Source organism: Quercus lobata, chromosome 6, assembly GCF_001633185.2.
Source record: "Quercus lobata isolate SW786 chromosome 6, ValleyOak3.0 Primary Assembly, whole genome shotgun sequence".
Lineage (NCBI taxonomy): Eukaryota > Viridiplantae > Streptophyta > Magnoliopsida > Fagales > Fagaceae > Quercus > Quercus lobata.
Window position 1 is genome coordinate 27,642,504 of NC_044909.1, and position 26,269 is coordinate 27,668,772.

General features: G+C 36.3%; 3 protein-coding genes across 3 annotated transcripts; 1 reads left to right on the forward strand and 2 right to left on the reverse strand.

Annotated features, from left to right (window-relative positions):
• Positions 1-6,256: 6,256 nt before the first annotated feature.
• LOC115950059 lies at positions 6,257-7,354 on the reverse strand. Its single transcript, XM_031067309.1, has 2 exons — positions 7,136-7,354; positions 6,257-6,967 (listed from the first exon to the last, which is right to left on the reverse strand). The coding sequence occupies exons 1-2, from the start codon at positions 7,352-7,354 to the stop codon at positions 6,257-6,259; spliced, it is 930 nt and encodes a 309-aa protein (XP_030923169.1).
• Positions 7,355-8,294: 940 nt separating this feature from the next.
• On the forward strand, positions 8,295-19,201 carry LOC115995448 (eukaryotic translation initiation factor 3 subunit H). The gene is made up of 10 exons (XM_031120020.1): positions 8,295-8,590; positions 8,690-8,793; positions 9,851-9,917; positions 15,102-15,235; positions 15,322-15,370; positions 15,722-15,793; positions 15,879-15,980; positions 16,057-16,124; positions 17,940-18,092; positions 18,884-19,201. The coding sequence occupies exons 1-10, from the start codon at positions 8,369-8,371 to the stop codon at positions 18,939-18,941; spliced, it is 1,029 nt and encodes a 342-aa protein (XP_030975880.1). The 5' UTR covers positions 8,295-8,368; the 3' UTR covers positions 18,942-19,201.
• Positions 19,202-21,664: 2,463 nt separating this feature from the next.
• LOC115994770 (probably inactive leucine-rich repeat receptor-like protein kinase At3g28040) lies at positions 21,665-25,705 on the reverse strand. The gene is made up of 2 exons (XM_031119027.1): positions 23,657-25,705; positions 21,665-23,339 (listed from the first exon to the last, which is right to left on the reverse strand). Exons 1-2 carry the CDS (start codon positions 25,207-25,209, stop codon positions 21,863-21,865), a joined length of 3,030 nt encoding a protein of 1,009 aa, XP_030974887.1. The 5' UTR covers positions 25,210-25,705; the 3' UTR covers positions 21,665-21,862.
• Between the last annotated feature and the right edge of the window lie 564 nt (positions 25,706-26,269).

Genomic DNA, 26,269 nt, shown 5'->3' on the forward strand with positions numbered 1-26,269 from the left:
AATATTTTGAATGTTTTTTTGCCCCTCCAATAAGATCATTAATGAGTTATTATTCCCAAAGAAGTTTTTTTTTTTGAGAAAGATTCCCAAAGAAGTTAGATAGCATTTACTTAGTAATTCCTAGGGAATAATCGTAATTTTTGTTTAAGGGTCCGTTTGGATACAGCTGAAAACTGAAAACTGAAACTGAAAACTGAAAAACACTGTAGCGAAATAATTTTTAAATGTGTGAATAGTATCGTGGGACCCATTTTTAATGAAAAAGTTGCTGAAAAGTGAAATTTGTGGGTCCGTGAACAGTACACGATGTGCTGTGATTGGTAAAAAAATTGAAAAGTCAAAGTTTGCGGCTACTGTTCATTGAACAGTGCATGAACAGTAGCCGTAACACCCAAAACGCGTGAAAAAAAAAAAAAAAAACTGAAAAACGCAAACGCAGGATTGGGCAGAAAACGCCCAATCCAAACGCACTCTAAGTTCTCATAGGCAAACCAATTACTGTATTTATTTTGTTTTTAGTTTCTGAGTCTTATTTGACTTTGGTATGAAAAATTTAATGCTTTGTTTCTTATTTTCGTTCTCCCAAACTTAGAGGGTTGTTCTAAGCTTTCATATAAGCTATTTGGTTGGAATAAATAATTAGAGTATATTTTGAGACTATATAGCTTTTGTGCTTCAAAAGTCGAATTTCTTCAAAATTAGCTCTTATCCCTTGGGTGGATTCCTTTGCGTGGTGGTTTTTTAATCTCTTTGGGTGATAATAATTTGTATCTCATTGAGTGGTGAACCATTTAATCGCTTTTATTATTGAGTCTTTCATCAAATCCATCTTCCAAAATTATATTCTAGCCATCCCTCACTCTCCTTATCGGATCAGTTTAGGTATTCCTTTAGGATTCTGATGTCAAATTTTTTTATTGTTGTAATTTCTTCCTCTACGGGCATTTAGTACCACATGAGTTTGATGATCATTGTCATAAGGAAATGTATCATGCCCTTAGCTTTTTGATAAGATAACTGTGCTTTTGTTATTCATAGCACCAGCACATACCCTAACATACGCAAAACCCTCTATTTATAGTGCTACCTCATCTAATAGAACTAGAAAAGTTTTACTTAAAGCATTTATCATAACCTAAGAATCCATAAAAAGAATTTAAAGAGAATTTGATACCGGGCTCAGCAAAAACCAACTGGCAATTTTTATTTTATTTTTTGAAAACGATAGATTCACTCAGTCATTAATCTATATATATATATATATATATATATATATAACTGAAACCTTTAAAACTCTCACAATTTTCCACATCATCATTTTAATTTAAAAAAATTTTAATTTTTAAAACTAAATAGTGAGAGAGTCCTAACAGGAGTCTCTTTTATATATATATATAAGACAAAATCTTTGAAAACCCTAAAGCAATCTCCTCTGTTTGTCTCCACTAAAAGAGAAAACCCTAAACTTCAATTTCTTTGGTACGCTTGCTATTGCTTTTTCTCTTTTTTGTGAATTAGTTTTTTTTTTTTTTTTTTTGTATGGAGCAGTACTTTACAATATATAGTATAACTACAAGTATTGTAGTAAGTTTGCTAACTTTTTGTGTGGTTCAAAGATGCTATATTCTATATTATTTTAGATTATATAACCTTAAGCTTTACCTTATGGAGACGTATGTACAAGTTTTCAATTCCTTTTGTGTGGATATTTTCTCACAACTGTTGAGTAAGGTATATGCACTATATGTTATCTTATGTTTTCTCTTATGGTGTCATGCTTCTTTGTTTATTAATTAAAGATTATGTTGGAAGCCTATATTATTTACACCTTCAAAGTGTTTGACAATGTTTCAACCAAATTTTTCATCAATTAGGAAGAATTGGATAAAAAAAACTTAGAAAAGCTTTCCATCCTTACTGAAATTGTCTCGCAATAATGACTTTTTTTTTTGTTTTGTTTTTATAATTTGTAGGTTCTGAATGTTTTGATTTTTAATTTTATTGTCTTTTGAAAGTTTGACCATCTAAATTTTTGCAATATTTGAAACAATTTAGCAAATTTTAACTGTTATAATTATGGATTATTCTCTTGAAGGTAACCTATCTTTCTCTTATATTTCTCTATTTGGTAGTCATATATATTTTGTTTTGTTTCAATAATTTCTAGGCAGTGCCAGTAAATTTTCTGATTTTCTTTTCCCCTTTCGAACGTTTTAACATTAGAACTTTTTAGTTATTTTTTTTTCAATATCTAAATTTGGCTTATTCATCAAATTGTAACTCAAAAAGATAGGAGCAATTCACGCAATAGTATAGTTTCATAATCAATTTAAAATTTTATAAAATTATTTTAGTCTATTATAAATAGGTAAGTTCCCGTGCGTTGCACGGGTTTCCGACTAGTATGTAAACGATCATAATGCAAAGCAGCTATAGCAGGCGGGGGCTCATCCTCCATCCAATACAAAGCATCCACAATGTTCCTAGCAAATCTAGCTAAGGAATGAGCCACCATGTTCCCTTCCCTTTTAACACAGCTAAGACCAACAAATTGTCAACCCAAAAAATAAGATCTAATGTCATCAACTACATGCCCATACAAGGAATTATTTACTGTAGATGCCGAAAGTGCTCTCATGACATTTGAATTATCTCCCTCAATTACCAGGTTTGAGAATCTAGCTTCCATAGCAAACTCCAAGGCTTTGTGACATGCCAAAACTTCTGCTTCATCGCTATTATGCACATACTCCCCCTTTGCCAACATAACAGCCATCACCTCACCTACATGGTTTCGAACTATTGCGCCAACACCAGAGCAATTCATATCCAAGAAGACCGCTGCATCAAAATTTAATTTGTAGACATCCTGCGTAGGGGGCTGCCAGTAGCTGCGGCATCTTGGGATTGCATTGGAAATAACCATCCTTGCTTGTGCTTTCTTGTACTCGTCTAACAGTTCAGCTGCCCTCGTATTCAACCACCGTGGGTCCTTCAAATGGCCTCCATGGACAACCACGTTCCTTTGATCCCAGATGAGCCAAGATTGAATAAAGAAAAGCTCCAGTTTTGTTGCATCTAGCCTGTCCGCCAACAATTCAACAAGCTGCAAAAAATCACAATGGTTAGTCCGAATTTTCTGCAACACGGTGAGGTTTCCTGCCCAAACATCTTGGGCTACTCCACACCCCCATATAGCATGAACAGCATCCTCGGGTTCCCTCTGGCAGCAGTGACACAAGCTTTCCGGCACAACTTTTCGTTTTGCAAGACTCATCCATGTGGGAAGAATATCATGGCATGCCCTCCAGCCAAAAATTTTAATTTTCCCAGGTATTTTTAGCTTCCATAATGTGCTCCACAGCTGTTGCCTTCCACTCCTATTTGAAGATTCAGCCCAGTCAGCTTTCCTCAACACCTGTCTTGCAAGATGGTACCCAGACCGAACTAAATACTCTCCCTTCTTATTATGCAACCATATCACTGAATCCTCCACAACCCTTCGGCTTAATGGGATTCTACAAATAGCTTCAGCCTCTTCCTGATTAAAGTATGCCATAATGATGTCCCTTTTCCACCCATGAATGTCCTAATCAATAAGATCTGATACTCTCCAACCCTCCTCCATACCATGCACCGGATGTAGGACTTTATTTGAAGGGTAATTTGGAATCCATTTATCCTTAGTAGCCTCTATGGACTCCCCATTCCCTACTCTCCAACAACACCCACTCTTCAAAATTGGTAAGGTAGCCACCATACTTTTCCAAACAAAGGAACTGTTTGGAGAATCTTTTGCATGAAGAAAATTACACCGAGGAAAATATCTGCCTTTGAAGCATTTAAACATTAGAGACTTATGATTTTTCAGCAACCTCCAACCTTGCTTGGCTAACATAGCAAGATTGAAATACCTCAAATCTCTAAAGCCCATACCCCCTTCCTTTGTTGGTTGAGTTAAAAAATCCCAACTCTTCCAATGAATTTTCTTCTCATTGCCTATTTGGCCCCACCAAAATTTAGCACACAAGGAGTTGAGTTCATCACACAATTTCACCAGTAATTGAAATACCCCCATGGTATAAGTAGGAATAGCTTGAGCGATTGCCTTGATGAGCACTTCCTTCCCCGCCTTGGATAACATCTTCCCCTTCCAACCCTGCAATTTTTTCCAAACTCTATCTTTCAAAAAAGAAAAAGTTTGGTATTTTGCTCGACCCACCAATGTCGGTAAACCCAAATAAGAGCCAAATCGCTCCACCTCCTTTACACCCAAAAGTGACACAATCTCATCCCTAGGGTTACCACGGGTATTGCTACTAAAATAAACTGATGACTTTTCCATATTAATAAACTGGCCTGAGGCATTAGCATAAACCTGTAGCATCTCATTGATCACCTGCACCTCCCCAGTAGTTGCCCGGCAAAAGAGAATAGAGTCATCTGCAAACATTAAATTTGAGATTGTTGGCGCCCCTCTACAAATAGATACACCCTTAATTCGCCTGTCCATCTCAGCCTTTGCCAGCAGTGAAGTAAAACCCTCAGCACACAACAAGAACAGATATGGTGATAGAGGATCATCCTGGCGGATCCCTCTAAATGGCCTGATATTGCCATATGGCTTCCCATTAATAAGGATGGAAAAAGAAGGCGTGGTGATACACCCCATCACCCAAGTAATCCAAGTGACCGGAAAACCCAGCTTTGCCATAATACCCTGCAAGAATTGCCACTCAACACGGTCATACACCTTACTAATGTCAAGCTTCAATGCAAGAGAGCCCTTTTTGCCTTTTTTCTGAGAGTGCATGGTATGTAAGGTTTCATAGGCCACCAATACATTGTCTGTAATGAGTCTCCCTGGAACAAAAGCACTATGGGTAGGGGTTATAACACTTGGGAGAATCTGTTTCAACCTGTTAGCCAAAACTTTGGAGACAATCTTGTAAATAACATTTCATAAACTAATAGGGCGGAAATCAGACATTTTCTCGAGTGACTTTATTTTAGGGATCAACACAATATAGGTATAATTTATAGCAGGATCCATGACATCAAAATTAAAATAATCCAGGACAGCATTAATAACACTCTCACCCACCACATGCCAAAATTTTTGGAAAAAAAGTGCATTCATACCATCAGGCCCAGGTGCCTTGGTTGGCCCCATTTGGAACAATGCAGCCTTGATTTCTTCAGCAGTAAAATCAAAAGTTAGCTCCTGTTGCATTTCTGGGGTCAGCTTGTAAGGCACAGTATTGAGACAATCATCAATCTGGGAACATGTACCTGCAGTAAACAAGTTATCAAAATAGTCAACCGCCACCACAACTATATCTTCCTCCTCCTCTACCCAATCACCCTCAGAGTTCTTTATCCCCTTTATATGATTTCTCCTTCTACACTGTGAAGCCTTTGAGTGGAAAAATTTTGTGTTCTTGTCTCCATGTTTCAGCCAAGCCACTCTAGATCTCTGAGCCCAAAAAATCTCCTGCTTTAAAAGTAAGTCATCCAATGTTTTGCTTACACCCAGAAATTCAGCCCGTAGGTCTTTTGCTAAGCTTTTCTGTAGACTGAATGATTGCATTAAAATCACCAATGCACATCCAAGGTCCCCCCACAAAAGTTTTAAGATGCTCTAATAATTCCCAAGACTTGTATTTCAAGTGTGCTTCAGGCCAACCATAGAAACAAGCTAGCCACCATTCAAACCCATCTTCTTCCTTCACTTTCACTAAGATATGATTATTTGTGTAATTAATTAAATCTAACACTACCCCTTCCTTCCAAATTAAAGCCAACCCACCACCCATATCCGGTTTTTTAACAATCATTTTATGCGGATAAGGCAACTCACCATACAATCTATTAAACCCTTCTCTATCCAACCTTGTTTCCATTAGAAAACACACATTGGGAGCTTGTTTCCTCACTATTTTGCGAAGGTTTCGACCTGTCCAAGGGTTCCCAAGCCCTTGGCAGTTCCAACTTAAGAATTTCATTGCTCCCGGCAAGGGTGGTCGTCCACCCTCGCCGATCCATCTACAAGAGTTCAAGATAATTTCCCACGTTTCACCTTCTGAACTTCCTCTGCATGTGACATAGATAGATTTGAGTATTGCTCACTAACTCTCTTCCCTAGCATTGGACCTTCAAAAGCTTTAGTGAAGTTTCCTAGCCCATAGTCCATCCTCATAATTCTAGTCTAGGTAGATTTTTGTTTAGGCCTATGATGCCCGTTCAGCCTAGCTCCCTAGTCTACTTGCGGCATCTCCAAATTTGGTTCCAAATTACCCACACTTGAGCCCACACCATCTGACATCAGCTTGTCCACTACCCCTTTTTCCTCATAATTTTCATTCAAGTTGCCCACTTTCGTATCAGCATCAGTAGGACCAGATTTGCATTTATCCACAACCTCCAGGGGTACCATATAATCATCAACCTCTTCTATTCCTTGTTTCTCGTGACACACCATCTGACTGCTCCCCTCTATCCCTTGATTTTCGGCCTGATCAGCATGTTGAGAAAAATTCTCTCCCAGATTTTCGGACCTCCATGCACCAGCCTCTTCCTCCGTCTCTTCCTTACATGGTGGTGATCGCTGTCGGCTACTTGCAACCTTCAGCCAATCTCCATATTGGTATTCTATCTCCCCACCATTTTTTTCCATAGCATAGTGCCTAGCACAATGGCGTAAATCATGTCCAAGAATGCCACAATAATGACAGAAAATAGGTAACCTCTCATATTTAAACGTTACCCATGTGCGTACCCCATCAGAATCTGAAATAAAACCACCACGCCTCAGAGGTTTTGAAATAGGCAAAGCAACCTGGACCCTCATGAAAAAATTCTGCATATCTTGTCGTCGACGCCTTTCAACATCTTCCACATTACCTAATCTACTCCTTACTTCAGTCGCTACTTTAGCAGAAAGCTTATCAAAAGGAGCTCCCCAAATCTGAACCCACAGAGATGCACACTCCAATTTCACATTACTTGCTATCATCCCCTTATGCAATCTCTTGAGCATTAATAGTTGATTATTAAAACACCATGGTCCTCCTTTCAACACACGGTTCAAATCAAAATCACTCTAAAACTTGAACTGAAACAGGTTCGTTCCCACCTCAACAATCTGCAGGCCGGACAGCATTCCCCATACTCTTCTCTTCGTTGATAATGCTGCCCTTTTATTAAACGCCTTGCAAGTCAAAAATTTGCCTATTAAACTCAGGTTGCAACTCTCAATCTTAGGTAACCTAGCCTTCTCAGATATCATAATAACCTCTTCCTCCTCTGCTGTAAGCTTCATATTCCCTAAACTCTCAATCACCTCCTCTGCCATAATACCAGAGTGAACAGGCGCTGTCAAAGAGCTAGAAAAATTGAAAAAAACAGACCCTCGGGTTGCCCTAAGGGAGGGAGATTCTCGTTTAGAAAACGAGAGAGTAGACTCCTACGTGAGGAGAGAAACCCTAGCCGCCTCTAACACTTCTTTTTAATCAAACTGGCAATTGAAAAATATTTGGTCAAACACTTTTTTTTAGTAATGTTATGACTACAATTTTTTTACAACATTTTTACAAACCGTTGAGGTGACAAATTTTTATTCGGGTCTACCACTAACATTACTTTTTTATTTACTAATAACTATGCAGTACATCAGTTGGTGGTAAAATTTTCTGTAGCTCTAACATATCTGCATATATCTATATTCTATACTATATATAAGAATATATCTATAATTTATACTATATATAAGAAGATTCCCCTTTTTCAGCTAGACTTTTACGTGGTTAAAAAATTCTCTCATTAATGAATGTCAACTTTATTTAAAAATAGGGTTATAAATGTCAAATAACAAATTTTATTTTGAATTCAAAAAAAGAATTCCTAAAATTAATGATTTTTTTTCTCTTCACGTTCAAAAAAGAAATTACAGTTACTACTCATTTCTAAAGTTGATCCTTTTTATTTGTTTGAAAAATAAAATAAAATATTTTTAATAATGCTAAAGACACAATATTTTTACAACATAATCTTGATGATAAGGTAAAAAGGTAATGTTAGGAGGTAAAAATGTTGTGGACGCATCACTATTTCTTTGACTGGTTTTGTGCATTTGGGCGCATCTATCTTCCCAAGAAAGAGCCCGATTAGTTTTCTTTAATTTATATGGGTTTAACCCAGAACAGAACCGTGTACATTTAGTGCAATTCCCAGCCCATGAGTGAACGAAAACGTTTAGCCCAATAACCATAATAAAGAAAAAAACGTAGCTTCGTTGGTTGTCATATTTATATCTATCCCTAACTAGGGCTTTACCTACGGCAGAGAGAGAGAGAGAGAGAGATTGAGAATGGCAAACACAAATACTCCCACTACAATGGCGAGGTCGTTCCTCCAAGTGGCGGCAACAGAGGAGGTAGCTTCACCTCTGCGTGTAGTACAGATAGAAGGATTGGTAATATTGAAGATAATAAAGCACTGCAAGGAGTTCTCACCTGCTTTAGTTACCGGTCAGCTTCTGGGACTCGATGTCGGCAGCGTTCTTGAACTTACCAACTGTTTCCCCTTTCCGGTAATCACCAAATCCCTTCCTAATTCTCGATTGATTGATTTGTTTAATTTCTTTTGGTTTTTAATCTTCTTCTTCTTATTCTTTTTAATACATAAAAAGATCAGGGAAGAGGATGAGGAAAACGAAGCTGAAGGTGCTAATTACCAGCTGGATATGATGAAGTGTTTGAGGGAGGTTAATGTTGACAATAACACCGTTGGATGGTATCTCTCTTTTCTTTTCTCTTAACATTACTTTACTGCTACTACTTCTGTATTCTTCTTTTTTTATATGATTAAAAATAAATCAACTCTTAATTTAAGACACTAAATGGACTGTTTTGAGGCGGGTTTGGTTTCGATTTTCTAAATGGGATGAGTTTGTATTTAATTTGGTTAAGAGCCAAAGGATTTGGGTTTGGAAACCTGACCTGTTTCTGTTGCCATTCCTATTTGGAAGGGGTGAAATTGATACTATTGGATTTAAATTTTAAGTATTAGTTTTAACACCAATGAATTAATAAATGGTCCACCCACCATTTCACCACTACACTTTTGCACACCAAACATTATACTTATGTCCATCTCCAACCATTGTACTAAACATCCCCCAAATATTTCCCCAGCCCCAATACTCCTTCAAAGACTCATCCGTGGTTATTCTTGACTACCTTTATTGTCCACTGTCCCCACTCTTCACCATGTTTTAAACAAATAACCCGTCTCCATAGCTGGCCCCCTTCCTCCTCAAAATTTCATCCAATCAATAACTGATATTTCTCTTTTTGCCTTAATAGCCCAATCTATTTTATTAGTGAATACAATAAAACCTTTGCTTTTCTTCTTTTGGTTGAGACAATGATTACATATTTCCTCATGTTATGTTCTTACCTCAGTCACTAAAGGTGGCCCTCAAAGTTAATTGAAGCCGTTGGATTGCAGAGGTTTACACAAGTGGCAGCGTGCTTCTCAACAAAGAGCTGCTTTTTTATAACATATAATTTTAGTGGGGCTTTCAGTGTGAATAATTTTCAATCTTTTAGTAGTGTCTGAATTTTACTGATAAAATATTATATTTTTTTTAAGGGATAAACTATGATAAGGGGTAGTTCCACATATAAACAGACATGCATTATATATAAGTATGCGTGCAAACAAGTGTCATATTTGTGCATATGTATGCAACGAGTTGATAGAATGTTAGGCATGGAGATATTGGTTCAATTCATGCTCTTATACTCCTTCACTCTATATAGTGAATAACTTCTCTCTGATTTTACAGGTACCAATCAACATTGTTAGGTTCATTTCAAACGGTTGAATTGATTGAGACCTTCATGAATTACCAGGTAATTGTTATATATCACTGTTCTATGTATCAAATACATGCCATTTTTTTTTTTTTTGATAAGTAATGATTAATTATATTAAACTTGAAAAAAAGGCGAAAACAACAAATACAAGGTGTTCATGATGGTGAACACAAAAAAAAAACAGCAAACAAAGACAGCAGAAAAAACTAAACTTAACGGGCACAGCTAAGGGAAGAAATAAACTCCCGAATAAAAGTACAGTTTGAGGAACCCCAACACCTAGCCCATTCAAAAAGAGTACTTAGGCTAAGAGCTTGTAACTGATCAAGCGATTTTTCTAAAGCCTCAAAAGAGCGCCTATTTCTTTCCATCCAAATAACCTGCATCAAGCAGCCAGGAACCAAATTCCAAATATCCGAAGAAAATTTCCCAAACCAATTGTTCCAACAAAACACCAAACTCTCCACTGAACCTAGCATGACCCATTGAATCCCAAAAACTTGTAACATTCGCACCCACAAAGAGTAAGCTACAGGACAATGAATAAGAAGATAGTCCACAGATTCCGTAGAACAATAGCACATACAGCACCTATTCGCCAATGGGAGGCGACGGAGCATCAAATTATCCAGGGTAAGAATCCGACCATGGGCAGCGGTCCACAAGAAGAAAGCCACCCTTTTAGGAACCTTAACTTTCCAAATCCCCTTCCAAGGGAACTTAGAGAGAGAAGTACCCCTGATCTTATTATAAAAAGACTGAATATCGAACTTGCCATTCCTTTTAAGATTCCAATGAGGACTATCCACCCACCGCCTCTAGGAATTCGAGACTGAATGAAATTTAGGAAGGAGAAAGCAGCTTCTAATTTCCTCATGAAAATTCCTATAGAATCTCAAGTTCCAGAAACTAGTACCCCCGTCCTCCTGATGACCCAACAAATCAGAAATGTAGGCTTCCTTGTCATGAGAACACGCATATAACTGGGGATAGAGCATTTTAAGTGAGGTGTCCCCAACCCACCTATCATGCCAAAAAAGAGTGCGAGAGCCATCCCCCACCACAAGAGTCAAATGCTTGGAGAACTTCTCCCAACCGTCATTAATACCACGCCAAAGGCCACACCCATGAGATCTTCTACAAACTTTAGTATTCCACCCCCCTTGACCTTCTCCATATTTGGTGGCAATAACCCTACGCCAAAGATGTGTTCCTTCTAGGCCAAACCTCCATAACCATTTTCCTAAAAGGGCTTGGTTAAAGTGAACTAAATTCTTGACCCCCAAACCACCCAACTCTAGAGGTGAGCACACCTTCTCCCAAGCCACCAAAGAATATTTAAAACGCTCCTCCGAAGACCCCCACAAAAAATTCCTCTGAATACGCTCCAATCTGTTAGCCACAGCTACAGGGATGGTGAATAAGGAGAGATAGTATGTAGGAAGACTAGAGAGGGTACTCTTCAAGAGTGTAAGTCTACCACCCTTGGACAAATATAGACGCTTCCAGGTGTATGATTCTTGTATGATTTTGCCCTTGAAGTTTGTGTTTTTATTTGAATACGTTTTTGTTTAATGAAGAGCTACAAAATGGTTGTCTTTGATTCTAAAATAAACAGTTTTCCATCATCTGAGAGAAAGAAGAAATAGTGCCATTGTGCATTAATTTTTCCATCATCTAGCGGAAAGAAGTAATAGTGCCATTGTGAGTTATCAAGGATTATCATATAATCATCTTATTTGTAATGACTAGAGGAAAAGCACTGGCCACATTTGCATTATACTCAAAAAGGACTAGTCTAGTTACAATTGAGCCATTGAGGTTTTGTATTTAGTTATAAGGCCCAAATCAACCTAGGATTTGCCCGATGTGGGACTTAGCACACATCCACACAACATACACTCAACTAATTCAAAATCAATTGGGTGAATCGCATTATTGGCATAATAGCCTAATAGGTGGGTAATCAACATCCATTGACACTGCACTAGATTATGCACTACACCTTTTTATTGTTTTCATTTTTAGATGGTGCATTGGCAATTGACATCATATTAAAACAGGAAAGAAGGAAAAAAATGCTAAACTATAATTTTGAACCCTATACGTTTTTTTGTTGTTTCAATTTTTCTCCTATTTTTTTAATTTTCAATTTTGGCATTCAATTTTCAAAATCAAGGTCCCTCATTATTACTTGTGTCAATTTTGTCTCCCAACTTTCAAAATCAAGTAAAATTTGTTCTTCAACTTTCAAAATCAATTGAATTTTATCCTTTGAAGTTCACATGACTAAGGATAAAATTAACTAGATATAAATAATTGCAGGTTGAAATTGACACAACTAAATGTACAAGGATAAAATGGAAATTACCCCATTGTTGAAGAACTAAAAGTGTTTTTTGGCCCAAAAAAAAAATGGTAACCAAAAATGAAATTCTTGAATATAATTTTTCTAGATGATCGTTTATTTATGGAGGCTGATGGATTTTAATTAATTATTTTTTTTTTCATGAGAGTTTATTTCTAAAATGTATTTAGGCCATTTGTTTTTATTAGGCTAATGGGTTTTTGATAATTGGATTATTCAGGTGCTTCCTTGTTTTTTTTTTTCTCTCCCTAAATTAACTCTACTTTCTATCTCTCATTCTCTGTTATCCTCATTCTTCTTTCTTTATAGCCTAGGCATTGTGGTTTACATAACTTATTATGGTCCAAGCAGAAAAATGTATAGTACAGCTGGCTTGTATCTGGTGCAAGTTAGGGTGGGAACATCTGTTAATGTTGAGGCTGGTTTTATACACAAGATAAATGCTCAATACGAATTAAAACACAAGTGGTGTCTCATCAATGATATTAATTTCAAATTACACGCGATGAGTAAAATTATTACTCATTCTAAATAGCTGTCCGTATTTTTTGCCAGTGGGTTGTAGTCAAAATGGTACTTCCGTGCCCCTTAAAAAGAGGTGATGGTTGTGAGGTCACGGTTACCAGTCCTGTCTGTTGGATTAGTGAGTTAAATTTCCAAGCCAATGAAAAAAGAGCTCTGATATTAAAGGCGTAAATAACTTGTGTTTTGATTAGTTTATTTCTATTAACTTATTAAGCTTATTTACTTATGTACAGGTTTACAAAGTTTCATTTTTTCTAACTTAACTTTTAGAAAATAAGCACAAAAGCTAACTAACTGTTCTAGGATGGGTGACCTTCTAGGAAATCCTCATTTTGCACCCCTTTCTGATGCAGGACTGTTAAGGAAGTTCAGTACTATACTAGGTTTCTTGATGAATTCATGAATAAAGAGTGATGTTTAAGATCCTTTACTTATAAAAATAAAATAAAAGAGTGATGTTTAAGAGTTTAGGTTAGAAGAGAATGAATGTGGATGGCTGTTTAGGGCTAAAATGGGGATAAACAGAAAATAACATAAATAAAACACTAGGCAATCACACCTAGGTTTTCCTAAGCATCACACCTAGGGTTCCTTGGCATCACACCTCGGAGAAGTTTGCATCACACAAACAAAGCTTAAAAATAAGCTGCTGAATTTTATTAATCAATCACAATATTCTGCCATAACATTACCACGAAAGAGCCTTTATATAGAGGCTATAGTTATCCTTTTCCTGGTAGAACTTGGACCTAGGAAGCATGGGTGCGGATTCCGGTTCGGGCGTGGGTGTGGGTGCGGGTGCAGTGTGGCGACTCGGCAATTTTTGAAAAAGTAGAGTGCGGGTGCGGCGGGATACGTTTATTAATAAATTATTAAATATATTTTTATTTTTATTTTTATTTTTTATATATTATTAAGCATATTTTTTTATATAATGGTAAACATATATCAATTTAAGAGAGGTTACCGGCTTTTATATATATATATATTAAAAAAATTATATATCTTTAAACAAATTTTCTAAATGATAGTAATTAACTATCAAAGTAACCACAAAGATGCAAATAATAGGATAATTATTCCTTTTTTTATTTATTTATTATTATTTATATGCTATTGAATAGAGTGCATTTGTAGGTTTGTACTTTCCAAGAATTTTCCATTTTCCAATTTTGCTTTTTCACTTCAACCCACGTGACTCCCTAGTCCCTGCCCCTACTAATTCTTTTATTTCTATTAACTATCTCACCTCACACCACTTCAATCTCACCATTTCAAAGTTCAAACCCACACCGTGAAGTGTGCCTCTTTCCTGGAGCCCATTTATTCTTGTTCTTCTTCTGATTTAAGGCTCAGAACCCACTTCTTCTTTTTCTTGATTTCACTGTGCCTCTCTCTCTCTCTCTCTCTCTCAATGTTCATTGTTTTGTTTTGGATTTTTTTTTTGTGGTTATATTTGATGCCATTGGGTAGAATAGAATTAGTGAAACTCAAGAAGGGAAAAAAATAATGAACATTGAGAGAATCATAACACTTTTTTTTTTTTTCTTTTCTGAAACACTTATTTCAGCCCGTTTCGGACTGAATCAGACCATATTGGGCCGAATCAGAAAACGAGAAAAAAAAGGATTTGCCACGGATGTGTGTGCAGCCGCGTCGATGGCCGCACGGTGCGTCTGTGTGTGTCAGACTCGGGTGCAGCGCCCTGGAGCTGCACCTGTGCTTCCCAGACTTGGACTCTAAATAACCTATTCCTAGAATGAATAGGAATGCTAATAATAATTAAATAAAAGACTTAATAATATGCAAACATAAAATAAGACTCATGGGCCTTTGGTACGGCCAAGGACAGCCCATTCCAGATTTCTGGGAATTACCAAATTGCCCTTATTTTAATAGAATTTAATTAAAACTGATTCAGTAGCTTCTCAACCTAAAAGACTTAATACTAATAACTAAAATGACCTATCAAAGGTGCTAAGAAGGTCCTGACATCAAAACTAGACCACAATTCTTGAATCTTTGTATATTTAATCTTCTTTTTCCTTGAGCTCTTCCTTGTCTTCATCACTTTCTTTACTTATACTTATTCAAGAAAAAAAAACTGATCTAGATTTGCCATGTATGTAAGTCTTAGACAATAACTTGAGTGAATTGCATAATTCAGTCTTTGGGTTAGAGTTTTGTTGATGAAAATTTTCTAATTTACATTTTTGTTCGTCCAAATATGTTGTGGACTTTATTCCTTATAAGCTTGGCTCTCTCTTTTTCTTAGTATATTTGTCATAGATAAATGATTCTTATTAAGAAGTTAAATGTGGTTGCAGGAGAATATTAGACGCTGTGTGTGCATAATCTATGATCCGTCAAGGTCCAATCAAGGTGTCTTAGCTCTCAAGGCCTTGAAGCTTTCTGATTCATTCATGGAGCTTTACCGCAGTAACAATTTCACTGGAGAGAAGTATGAGATTTTTTCTGCTATGAAGATACTGAATGAAATTGAATTATTAGATGGAATCTCATTTCTTAAATCTTTCTGTATGATAGGTTGAGGGAGAAAAACTTGTCTTGGGTGGATATATTTGAAGAAATACCAGTAAGCATCTTGAGTTTCACCGTTTATTTATTTATTTATTTTTTTTGGAAGAATAATGTGTTTTTGTATTTTGATTTCTATGTTTATGAGCATGCATTCAATTATTTTGTGCAAGTATTTGAATGTTTCACATGATAGCCAGTTTATGTGCTTCATTTTTGTGATGGACTTTTATAGTCCTTTGATGACTATTGAAGACCTCCACATTTTTTATGATATCTGATGGTGGATGATTTGGGATTTTTATTTTTGTTTTTTATGTGTAGATGATTTATGTGAAGGAACTTATTTAGATAGAAACTTTAGTTTCCATTACGTCTTGATGTTTACACTGCTGCTTGCACTAAACAGATCAAAGTTTCAAATTCTGCCCTTATCAGTGCCTTTATGACAGAGCTAGAAGCGGATACACCCGTTACCCAGGTAACATATGATCTATTTCTGGAAATTTTTTGAGTTCTAGAAAAATCATCTCCCTGTTCTAATTTTACTCTGATTGCTCTTTTAGTGTGATTATGATCGTCTACAATTATCTAGCAACCCATTTCTGGAGAGGAATATGGAATTTCTGATTGAATGCATGGATGATTTGTCAATGGAACAGCAAAAGGTCTGAATTCTCTTTCTCCAAGGTTCTATAGTTATGCTTTGTGGCTTGCTTATCCTGATAGTGTGGTCTCTTCCAGTTCCAATTCTACTATAGGAGCTTGTCGCGTCAGCAATCCCAGCAGCAAGCCTGGCTTCAAAAGAGAAGGTAACTTATTAGCATATAATGGACTGGATAATACTTTGCTATGATCTTTCATGTGTCCTAGTACCTCAAGGGGGTAGCACAATTTATTGGGGACCATGCCTCATGAAGTGGAGGTCACTAGTTCAAATCTCCCTTTATCCCTCCCCCTTGGGCCAAAACATATCAGAAGAAAAAAGCACATGTCATGGATTTGGAGCTCTGATTGGTACAAATTCTGGTAGTTGTTTTACAATGCTAACATTTATTTTAGAGCCTGATACTGATATGTAAGTGACAGGCTCACAGGCTTTAGAGAAGCCCGACCCTATTCTAAGTTTCTAACAATCAGCATTTAGTTTACAATTTATCTGACTTACCTTTAAACCCATTCCCTGGTCGAGTAGGTCCCACAGTCCTTTCAACCAGATTTTCATCTGTAGGGCCCATTGTCTGGTGCAATGGAAAACATCTTGCTCTGCCAATTTCAAGTGAATGAGTTCAAGTCTTCAGAGTGATCTCTTAGAACCACCCATCTCAAAACCTCACTTAAGTAGAACCAGCACTGGTTAATGACCTTTTTAAACAATATAAGTTCATGGGTTTTATATTAGATAAAAATGAGCCCCCTGTTTCTCTAAATAGGGACATTACTTACAAGAAAGCAAACTTCATTTCAAAGAAGAAATAATTATTTGATTTAGGGTCCTTTTGGGATCCGCTTATTTTGCTGAAATTGAAAACTTTTTGTTGAAAGTACTATAGATGAAGGTAAAAGTTAGCTGAAATAGTACAATGAGACCCATGAATAGTACCAAAAAGTGCAGTGGGACCCATAAATAGTAGCAAAAATAAGCTGAATAATAAAATAAGTTGTCAAAAATAATCTTTGTCAAACGGACACTAAAACTCATCCTCCATCCTCAAACCTGAATGTCTTGTTAATGATGTAAAATTTATTAGGCTAAAATACAAAGTTGACCTTCTAACTTTTTTCAGATTTCATTTTAGTCTTCTAAGTTTCAGATTTATTCAATTAAGGTCTTTTCATTAACTTTAATTAAAATTTTTTGAAAAAAAAAAATCTGGAAAATATTTTTCAATCATTAATTGAATTTTTTTTTTAATTTAAAAAATTTGAAGAAAAATTTATAAAATTGAAAAATTAACCACAACATATAATAAAAGTTGATGGAAAAGTTTTAATTGAATAAACTTGAAAGTTAGAAGACTGAAATATATAAAAGTAAAGTTAGAGGACTGAAATGAAATCTGAAGAAACTTAGAGGGTCAGTTTTGTATTTTACCCAATTTATTATTTATATTGCATTGGAGATTGATATAGGTTAAAATTTCCTTTAGTGTGAGGTCTAGCTCTTTTGGGTTCACATTTTGTAAAACATAATTCAAGTTTGTGTGTTTCAAATGTAGCCAAAAATAAGTTTATTTGCAGATTGTCATTAAGATTTAGAAAATAAATCTGAAGCCTTGACTTAGGAAAGGAAGCTTTTGGGAGCTAATGGCATCTAGGTGATGCCCCAGCAAATGGGCTTTCTTAGGCATAGCTATGTGCGAAGGATATTTGTTGTTAGAAGTGTGAGATTAGAGATTTTGATTTACAAGAGGAACCTGTTTTATTGTCTAGTAAATTTGGACAATGAGAGGCTGTATGGTTGATGAGAGTTCTGTTATGCATGTTATGGTTATTCATGAGGTGTTCTTTATGGACTTTCTATCTGTTACTCTGGGAGGGTAAACCACAAACCAAGGGGCAATTCTAATATGCAAAATGATATAGAAAAAAACTATACGTATTTGATTCCGCTGTGTGTTTTACAGGGCGGAGAATGCAGCAAGAAAAGCTGCTGGAGAAGAGCCTTTACCTGAGGAGGACCCTGCAAATCCCATCTTCAAGACAGTCCCTGAGCCATCACGATTGGATAGCTTTCTCATAACGAATCAAATGGCTAACTACTGCAACCAAATTAACGGGTATGTTATAAATCTTAAAAACATGAATAGATTTTCCTTTTGTGCCTCTTCCTTAAAACAAGGGAGCTTAAGAATAATTTTTGCCACAAGTTTCAACTTTTTTCATTTTGATTAATTGCCTGTGTAGATTCCAATGAACTGTTAACTTTTTAGTTATATGTGATTGAGTAGACATTTTCTAACTCAAATTATACGCATGGCATGAACCCTTTTGAGCTTTTGTTAATGGCATGAAATACTGATTTTGTCTTACTATTAACCTGACTTCTGCCCCTTCTACTGTTTTTTTTTTTTTTTTTTTTTTTTTTTTTTTCAAATATACATTAGAGGCTATACAAAAAAAATTCCATTTGCTTGGAATTGGTCATCTTTTTATGAGCGTCCTTTGCAATGTGTCTTTTACAAAGTTGTCATGATCTTGACTGGAGTGATTACTATAACTAAAATGTAGTCTTGGATTTATGTTGGGGGGAGTGAGCAAGCCATAATTTTTCATTCTATTTGGTTGATTATATTTAAGGCAAAATGCAGTGTTTCAAGAAATGACTATTTGCGATTAATTCAAAGTAAAAGAATATTAATATGACAAACCTGTTTTTGTTTGTGGTTTCTCCCTCATAACAATGCTAAGAAAACTAGAATTTGGGCCCGTGATATCTTTTTTATAGGCCTTATCCCTCTGTCTCGGTTTTCTGTTACGTCTGTGATTGGTAAATCTTTGCTGGCTTCTGCACTGGACCAATGATTTTTGGCGTTTATTGATGCTTTATCTGTGGACTACAATTTTGCAGGGTTACGGGGCAGAACTTCAGTAGATTGCATTTGATGAAGGCGTTGCATGAGAATTGATTTATTGTCACTAGTGAAGTACACTCTTTAGTGCCTTGTGCACTTTTTGGAATGTTTGTTGAAGTAGGAAGAACAATTTTTGGTAGTTGGTATCCTTATTTGAAGATGATATGGTGTAGAATTGCATTTGTTTTCTACTGATTTCATTTCTGAATAGTAATATTAAAATATGGCAAGCTTCTCAATGCAACTGACGATGTAATTTTGGAGGTTTTATCTTGAAATGATAATTACAATCCTCTCTTTTCTACTCAAGTTTAGTGAAATGATTTGGCAGAGAATGATGACTTAGGGTTTGTTTGGATACAGCTTATTTTGCTGAAAACTGAAAATTGAAAATATTGTAGCAAAATAATTTTTAAATGCGTGAAAAATTACTGTTCACTCCTTTTTACTGTTCATATGTCTCATGAACAGTGCACCAGGTGCTGGTTTTAAAAAGAAAGAAAAAAAAAAAAAAAGCTGAAAACGTGCAGACCTTACAAACGTGAATGGGCTATCCAAACCGGGTTTTAAGGTTTGGTGTATTTATTTATGTTGAATAATCTTTTGGTCATTTGGTGTAAAATTGTAGGGGGTGCTTTTTGAACTGTCTTAATAGTTGACCATATTGGTTGGCCCTTGCTGTTGCTGTTAGGCATGTGTAGTAATCACACAGCTTATGGGGTCCAGCTCTATATGGAGATTGGAGAGTGTAATCATTTGCTGGATATGCCAAGGTTTTCTCTGCTGTTAGAATTGATTCCTGGGCACATTGTGCCTGTCCAAACCCGTGTAGAAGATTAGGTATGCTTTCTAGTTATTTTCGTCATAGGATCTTTTACCCCACTTCGAGTCCTGAGCCAAGAACTCGAAGTAACAAGGTGAATCTGGTTGGCAGTCTTTAACTGATAGCGTGATGCTTTGCACTCATACTTAAAAGATTGTGTTGGGGTAGTAAAAATGTGTTACATTGAAACTCAGTTCTATAAAGAGCATGCTTATATTTGTTGGATTTTACTAATGTGTGTCCTAAGGGCACACAATAATTAACCATTTTTAGAAAAAGTTTCTAGGGAATTGAAAAAGTATTAGCAGTTTTTTCAATTTTCGAGAAAATATTTCCAAAAATAGAAAGCTTAATGTGTACCCTTAGGGCACACATTAACCGGATTTTTGTTTGCTAAGCTCAAACTTAATTGTGGAGCTTATTAAATAGACTAGTCAAACTTGAGCCAGTAAGGCTCAACTCGATAACTTAATTGTACAAATGACGTTATATAATTTCCTTTGTATTCAGCCCAATGACAATTTTTGCTTAGTACTAATCATGACATTCTATTATCAAATCCCTCAGGTTTTTATGGTTATGAATCATGACACACAGAGGATTGTAAGACATTCCGTGGCATAATTATTACAGAACAAATATGGGGTCAACAACTGATGTTGGAAGTCACGGATTGAATTTCATTTTTGAATTCAAACACGTGAACTCTTTTTTTTTAAAAGAAAACTTTTATATTATTTATAATATTACTATTTTTGAATAGATAACAAGTATAATTTAATTATTCATCAAAAGTTTTTTTCTTATGCTATACGAATCAGCAATTTATGATATACTGTACTATATATCTGGGAGAATTCTTTCAATATTTTCACTCTAGCCAAGTAAGCTCCATTGATGTGGGGGTTATGATATTTTGGGAGCATGTATTTTAATTTAGTGGCTTATACGCCCCGTGGCAGCAATGCATTAAGCAATAGAAGCATCAAAGTTTGGCCTTCTGGGTTAGAGAAGCATCATTGTACATTCTTCTGTTGTTGGTTTGACGTGAAAAAGTAAAAAAATTCTGATTTGGAGATGAAAAAGGTAGCCAATAAACAAAGGAACAGGGAAATCGTTACGCATCAACCATCAACAATACCTAGCAACAGGGCAAATCTCGTGATCAAGTTGAAGTTGTGTTGTCTATTCTATTTTTTGTTTTTTGATTGGGTCACGTGAATTATTGGCACAGGTTTTGTGGTGGACAAATTGTGACAAGTGGTGCTTGTTGATGATAAACAACTTCTATGGCTTTTGGTTCACAAGCTAACTTGAATATATATATATATATATATATATATATTTTTTTTTTTTGGGGGTGTTGTGGGGGTGGTCTTGTCCCATTCACGAAATGGATTGTAGTTCAGATGTTTTGTGCACTCACACCTTCTTTTCCTTCATAGTTGAGACTTGACTTGAGATGCTTCTTTGAAGTTTGTGATGGCCATTCTCAAACAAGACGTGATGTTGTAGAATGTAGGGTACCAATGAACACCTTCAGATTAGTAAAATTTAACCTTCAGTATGAAATGAATTCATTTCAAATAGAGAATGATTCTTTTCCCAAAAGTTCATGGCGCAACTTGTGAAAACGAGTGTTCGAGTAGCTAGGCCTTGTTATGAAGGCCGGGTCTATTATGCATTTCTATTATATATTTTCCATAATAAAATTTTTCGACTTACAAAACAAATCTTTAGATACAATTCACATTGAAATAGCAAAATCAGTCCAATTGTTATTCAGAAATTGACATTATATGATTCTCATAAGTAAATGCATCTGGAGTGAGAATTCGAATACACCTAGCTATCATTTGTATAGTTACATCACACTTCAAAAAAAAAAAAAAAAAAAAAAGGTATATTTCCGTAGAAGTTTGGAGATAGATAAATGAATAATGAAAGAACAAAATGATTGATAACTCAATTTTGACATTGACCATGGTTACAATAAGTACAGGAAATTGCCAATAACTAGTAAAGCATTCTTATCAAATGAAAAAGAAGAAAAATAAGAGACTCAAAACAATGAGGAAACCTTTTTGTTGTTCTAGCTAGTTAAGAGAAGAAAAGAGATGTTACAATGCTTGAAATTGAATGGATGATGATATTAGTATAACTCCATTCTCTGTGGAACTGGGGTCTTAATGACTTGCAGTATTTGCACCACTTCTGTCATTGAGGGCCTGCTAGAAGGTATCTGAGAGGTGCAAACCAGAGCCAATTTGAGAACTGGCAAGACCTCATCTTCCTGGTACTCACTCATGCTGTGATCAACACACTCCAACACATTCCCTTGCTCAAGCAACACCCTCACATGGTCACTCAATATCACAACATTGTCTTCTCCATATTCCACAGGTCTTCTACCTGTCACAAGCTCAAATATCATCATTCCAAAGCCATAAACATCACATTTTTCATTAACCCTTAAGCTCTGGCATGCTAGTTCTGGTGCCACATAACCAAGTGCACTCTGAAATCTGTTACTTATTATGTGCTTCTCAAGCTTTGTTAGAAGCCGGGCCAGTCCAAAATCTGATATCTTTGGGTTGTAATTCTCATCAAGCAAGATGTTGCTTGGTTTTAGGTTGTAGTGAATGATGGGTGGACGGAAAGAATGATGCAAATGTGCAAGTCCCTTTGCTGTTCCAAGCAGGATTTTGAACCTATTGGCCCAAGAAATAGATGGGGTTGAAGGAAGCCTTTCGTGTAGTTTGGCTTGTAAGCTGCCATTGGGTGCATACTCCGTTACCAGCAGCTTTGTTTGAGGAGTCCAGTAGTATCCCATCAGTGCTATCAGATTCGGGTGCTTTGCTTTTCCTAAGATTTTAACTTCTCGATCAAAGTCCTCAGGATATTGGATTATATTTGAGGTAGCAAGCTTTTTAATTGCTACTATTCCTCCTTGTGCTCCGAATGAGGCCTTGTAAACTGTTCCAAAGACTCCACTGCCAATCTCAGAGGCCTTGTTAAGTAGAGATTCTGGATTGCTAATCCAGTCAGGGGATGACCCTGAATCAAACATAATGAGCTTCCCTACAGGTGGGCTTGCTGAGCGGGAAGAGCTTGAGCACATGCTTTCCAAGGCATTGTCCACAAATGTGAGCCTTTGCCGGGCGGACACATTTAGTAAGGTGATAACAATCACCCCAATTGCGATTAGTATTGCTGCTGAAATTGCTACAATAGCAGAAACACTAAGGAACTTGTGGTGACCGAGTTGTGTGGACTTGGAAGATCTGTCTCTTTGATTATGATCACCCATTTGATTCCCGTAGGCATTGGGGTCAAGGACTAGAGGCTTTGGAACATTCATCTTACATGGTCCCTTCAACAAGGGTGAGCAAATACCCAAGTTTCCCTGCAAGGAACTTTCATCCAGGCTTTGAAATATACCCCCAACAGGAAGCCTGCCTGTGAGCCTGTTGTAAGATATATTTACAGCAAGTAGATTTTCCAATCTTCCAAGCTCTTGGGGTATCTCTCCGCTCAGCTCATTGAACTCCAAATTTAAAATCTTCAGCCTTTTCAACTCAGAAGCAGACACTGGAATCGAACCACTCAAATTATTGTGTGACAAGCTCCTGCATAAAAGTAATCACAGTTGGCATATAAAAATCAAATAACAAAATTTAGTTACTTAGGTCTTGCAGTTTAGGTTCCCAAAATTGAATCCAATCACATGGTTGTATTGCCCAATGTAGCAAAAGCAGTGCTAACTTTTCTAAGGGTAATGAAATTTAACCATATGATTCATTAATCATTGCAACCACATGATTGAATTTAATTGAGGAACCTAAAGTGCAGCTGCTAAGTAAGGATATCTTAGTTTTAGCCCAAACCAAATTAATATGCATTGCTTGCACAAATTATAATTCATAACATAAACTATGAGACTTACAGTAAGTAGAGAGATGTACAATTCCCAATATCTTCAGGAATGGGCCCCGTCAATGTATTGCCATCCAATTGAAGAATTCCCAAACTTCCTGAGTCACATATATCCTCAGGGATTGGACCGAATAAGGCGTTGTTACGAAGATCTAAGATGGTTAAGTTCTGAAAGAATCCGAGCTCTGGGGGCACCATGGATTGTAGTTTGTTCCATGATATATTCAAGTATGTCAAGCTAGAGAAGAGACCCATTTCTGCAGGCATACTTCCTGTAAGGTTGTTCCTGGACAGATCCAATGTCCGTAGAGATTCAAAGAGCCTACTCGAACCATGTGGGATTGAGCCCATTAATGCGTTTTGTGAAAAGTCTACTTCCTCCAATCCCAGATCAAACAGACCCTCCGGTATCATACCATGAAAATTGTTAGACCTCAAGTTGATAACAGACAAGTAAGTACAATCAGCCAGTGACATTGGAATGTTTCCACTAAGCTTGTTATCAGACAAACTCAAATAGTTTAGTGATTTCAAGTAACCAATTGAAGATGGGAGGCTCCCAGTGAGACCGTTGTTGGAAAAGTCTATATATTGCAGACTGCTCATGTTAGATATCCACTGAGGGAAAGAACCTGTGAACATGTTATTTGAAGCCCTGAATAAGGTCAAAGAGTTCAGCCTTTGCAGTGAATCTGGCAGTGGTTCTGTGAATTGATTATCACCTAAATCCAACCTATTCAAGTGAAGACATAGTCCTATATCAAAGGGTAGTGGTCCTGAGAAGTGATTACCCTCTAAAAGAAGCTCCTTTAAGTTATGGATGGCTGAGATTCCTGCTGGTACAGACCCAGATAGTGCATTGTTGGAAACATCCAAAATCCGAAGCCTTTTCAATGACCCAAACCAGGAAGCAAAATCTAGGTTCCCAGTGAAACTGTTTTTGGAGAGATTAAGGTAATTCAAAAAGGAGCAACTAGAGAGTGTACTTGGAAGTGACCCCTCAAGCATATTCTCTGCTAAAGACAGGTAGCGCATAGAAACGCAGTTTTGAAACAGATTATCAGGGACAGGTCCAGTGAATGAGTTCTTAGAAAGATCAAGAAATCGAATAGAACTCATATTCACAAGTGAACTGGGAATGTTGCCTGAAAGACTATTGTGACTAAGATTAAGTCTTTCAAGGCCAGAAGTGAGAGTAAGTTGGGGACTAATAGTACCAGAAAAATTGTTACGTGAGAGTGAGAGTACCTTCAAGTGTTGTAACTTCTCGAGCCCTCTTCCAATTTTGCCAGATAAGCCTAGGCCATCAAGTGAAACCTCGGAAACACGACTGGTGACAGGGTTGCACTGAATGTATTCCCAAGAGCAAGGGGAATCATCGTCTTCGTTCCATGAATCGAGATTCGAAGAAGGGTCATGAAGGTCTGACTTGAAGACAATAAGGCCTAAAACATCGTCGTTGAGTTGGACAGGGACCCCCATCCCCATGCAATATTGTTGCAAAGAAGAAGTAGCAGCAGCAAGAAGTAGCAAATGGAGAAAACCCATCAAAGTTATCGTCATTGTTGTTGTTATTATTCTCTTTTGATGAACTCTCTCTTTTCTCTCAGTTTCTTTGATAAGATATGGATATGGATATGGCTATGGCTATTATGGCTAGGCCAAGAGAACATAGCCTTCTATCTTGAGGATTCGTACAGTACTGGAAAGAGAAAACGATGTTACTATATGGTCACGAGAGAGAGATAGAGAGACTATTAACCAAATTGGAATTAGCGATAGCCTTTGTAAAATGCCAAAACTGCCAATAAGTCAAGTAAAGAAATAGGAGGAGAAATAGAATGACATGAAATGCTGAGATGAGAGTCTGAGACAAAAGGGAAACAGATGGTCCAACATAGCACCGCTCCATGACAATTTTCCCAGCGAATTTCTTGCCTTTTGCTTTTGTCGCTTCCTTTGCAGCTTATCTTGCTGGCTGCTGCCCTTTTTTGAATTATGAATATCTGAAAGCACTTTCTGATTCTTTTACCTTACTTCCACTTCCACAGTATATATATATTTTGGTTCGTAAATACTAATCAATACTAAATACAGCCTTGGTTTTATGATATGCTAGCATAAATATTTGTCTATATGACACATACTGCCATTCATATCCCAGCAACGTAAAAACAAAAATTCTTGCTCGACATTTTTTTTTAATGAAACAAATAAATTTTTTGTTTTACAGTGTCTGTGGTTTAGATTTTTAGAAAAATGAGGCTCCTTTAGATCTGCCAAACTTGTTATAAGATACTGTAAGGAAGTCTCATATTAGAGAACTGATATTTATATTGTTCTCCTATACTTAAAATTGAATATATATATATATATATATATAATACTATATAACTTTAGAATTGATATCTAAATAACTATTTTGAACTATATCTAGAATTAATAATTTGGCTATTATGAATTTTTTAAATGAAATAAATATCCTGGATGCATGGTTAAGTATCTTATTTGGATGAAAAATAAAATATTTTATTTTTTAAACTTTTATTCTATGTTAATAATTTTAAGAAAAAAAATTAAGAGTTTAATTTAAGTGTCACATCAGTTATTCTTGCAGCTACAT

What these genes read in the sequence shown, in the direction of transcription:
- LOC115950059 (XM_031067309.1), bottom strand. Translation starts at nt 7,354, where the DNA reads ATGGCAGAGGAGGTGATTGAGAGTTTAGGGAATATGAAGCTTACAGCA. An exon ending in CCGGCCTGCAGATTGTTGAG is followed by an intron (nt 6,968 to 7,135) that starts GTGGGAACGAAC and finishes CTGTGGGTTCAG; the next exon opens with ATTTGGGGAGCTCCTTTTGA.
- LOC115994770 (XM_031119027.1), bottom strand. Translation starts at nt 25,209, where the DNA reads ATGACGATAACTTTGATGGGTTTTCTCCATTTGCTACTTCTTGCTGCT. An exon ending in TGTACATCTCTCTACTTACT is followed by an intron (nt 23,340 to 23,656) that starts GTAAGTCTCATA and finishes ACTTTTATGCAG; the next exon opens with GAGCTTGTCACACAATAATT.
- LOC115995448 (XM_031120020.1), top strand. Translation starts at nt 8,369, where the DNA reads ATGGCAAACACAAATACTCCCACTACAATGGCGAGGTCGTTCCTCCAA. An exon ending in AGACCTTCATGAATTACCAG is followed by an intron (nt 9,918 to 15,101) that starts GTAATTGTTATA and finishes ATGTGGTTGCAG; the next exon opens with GAGAATATTAGACGCTGTGT. An exon ending in TGTCAATGGAACAGCAAAAG is followed by an intron (nt 15,981 to 16,056) that starts GTCTGAATTCTC and finishes GGTCTCTTCCAG; the next exon opens with TTCCAATTCTACTATAGGAG.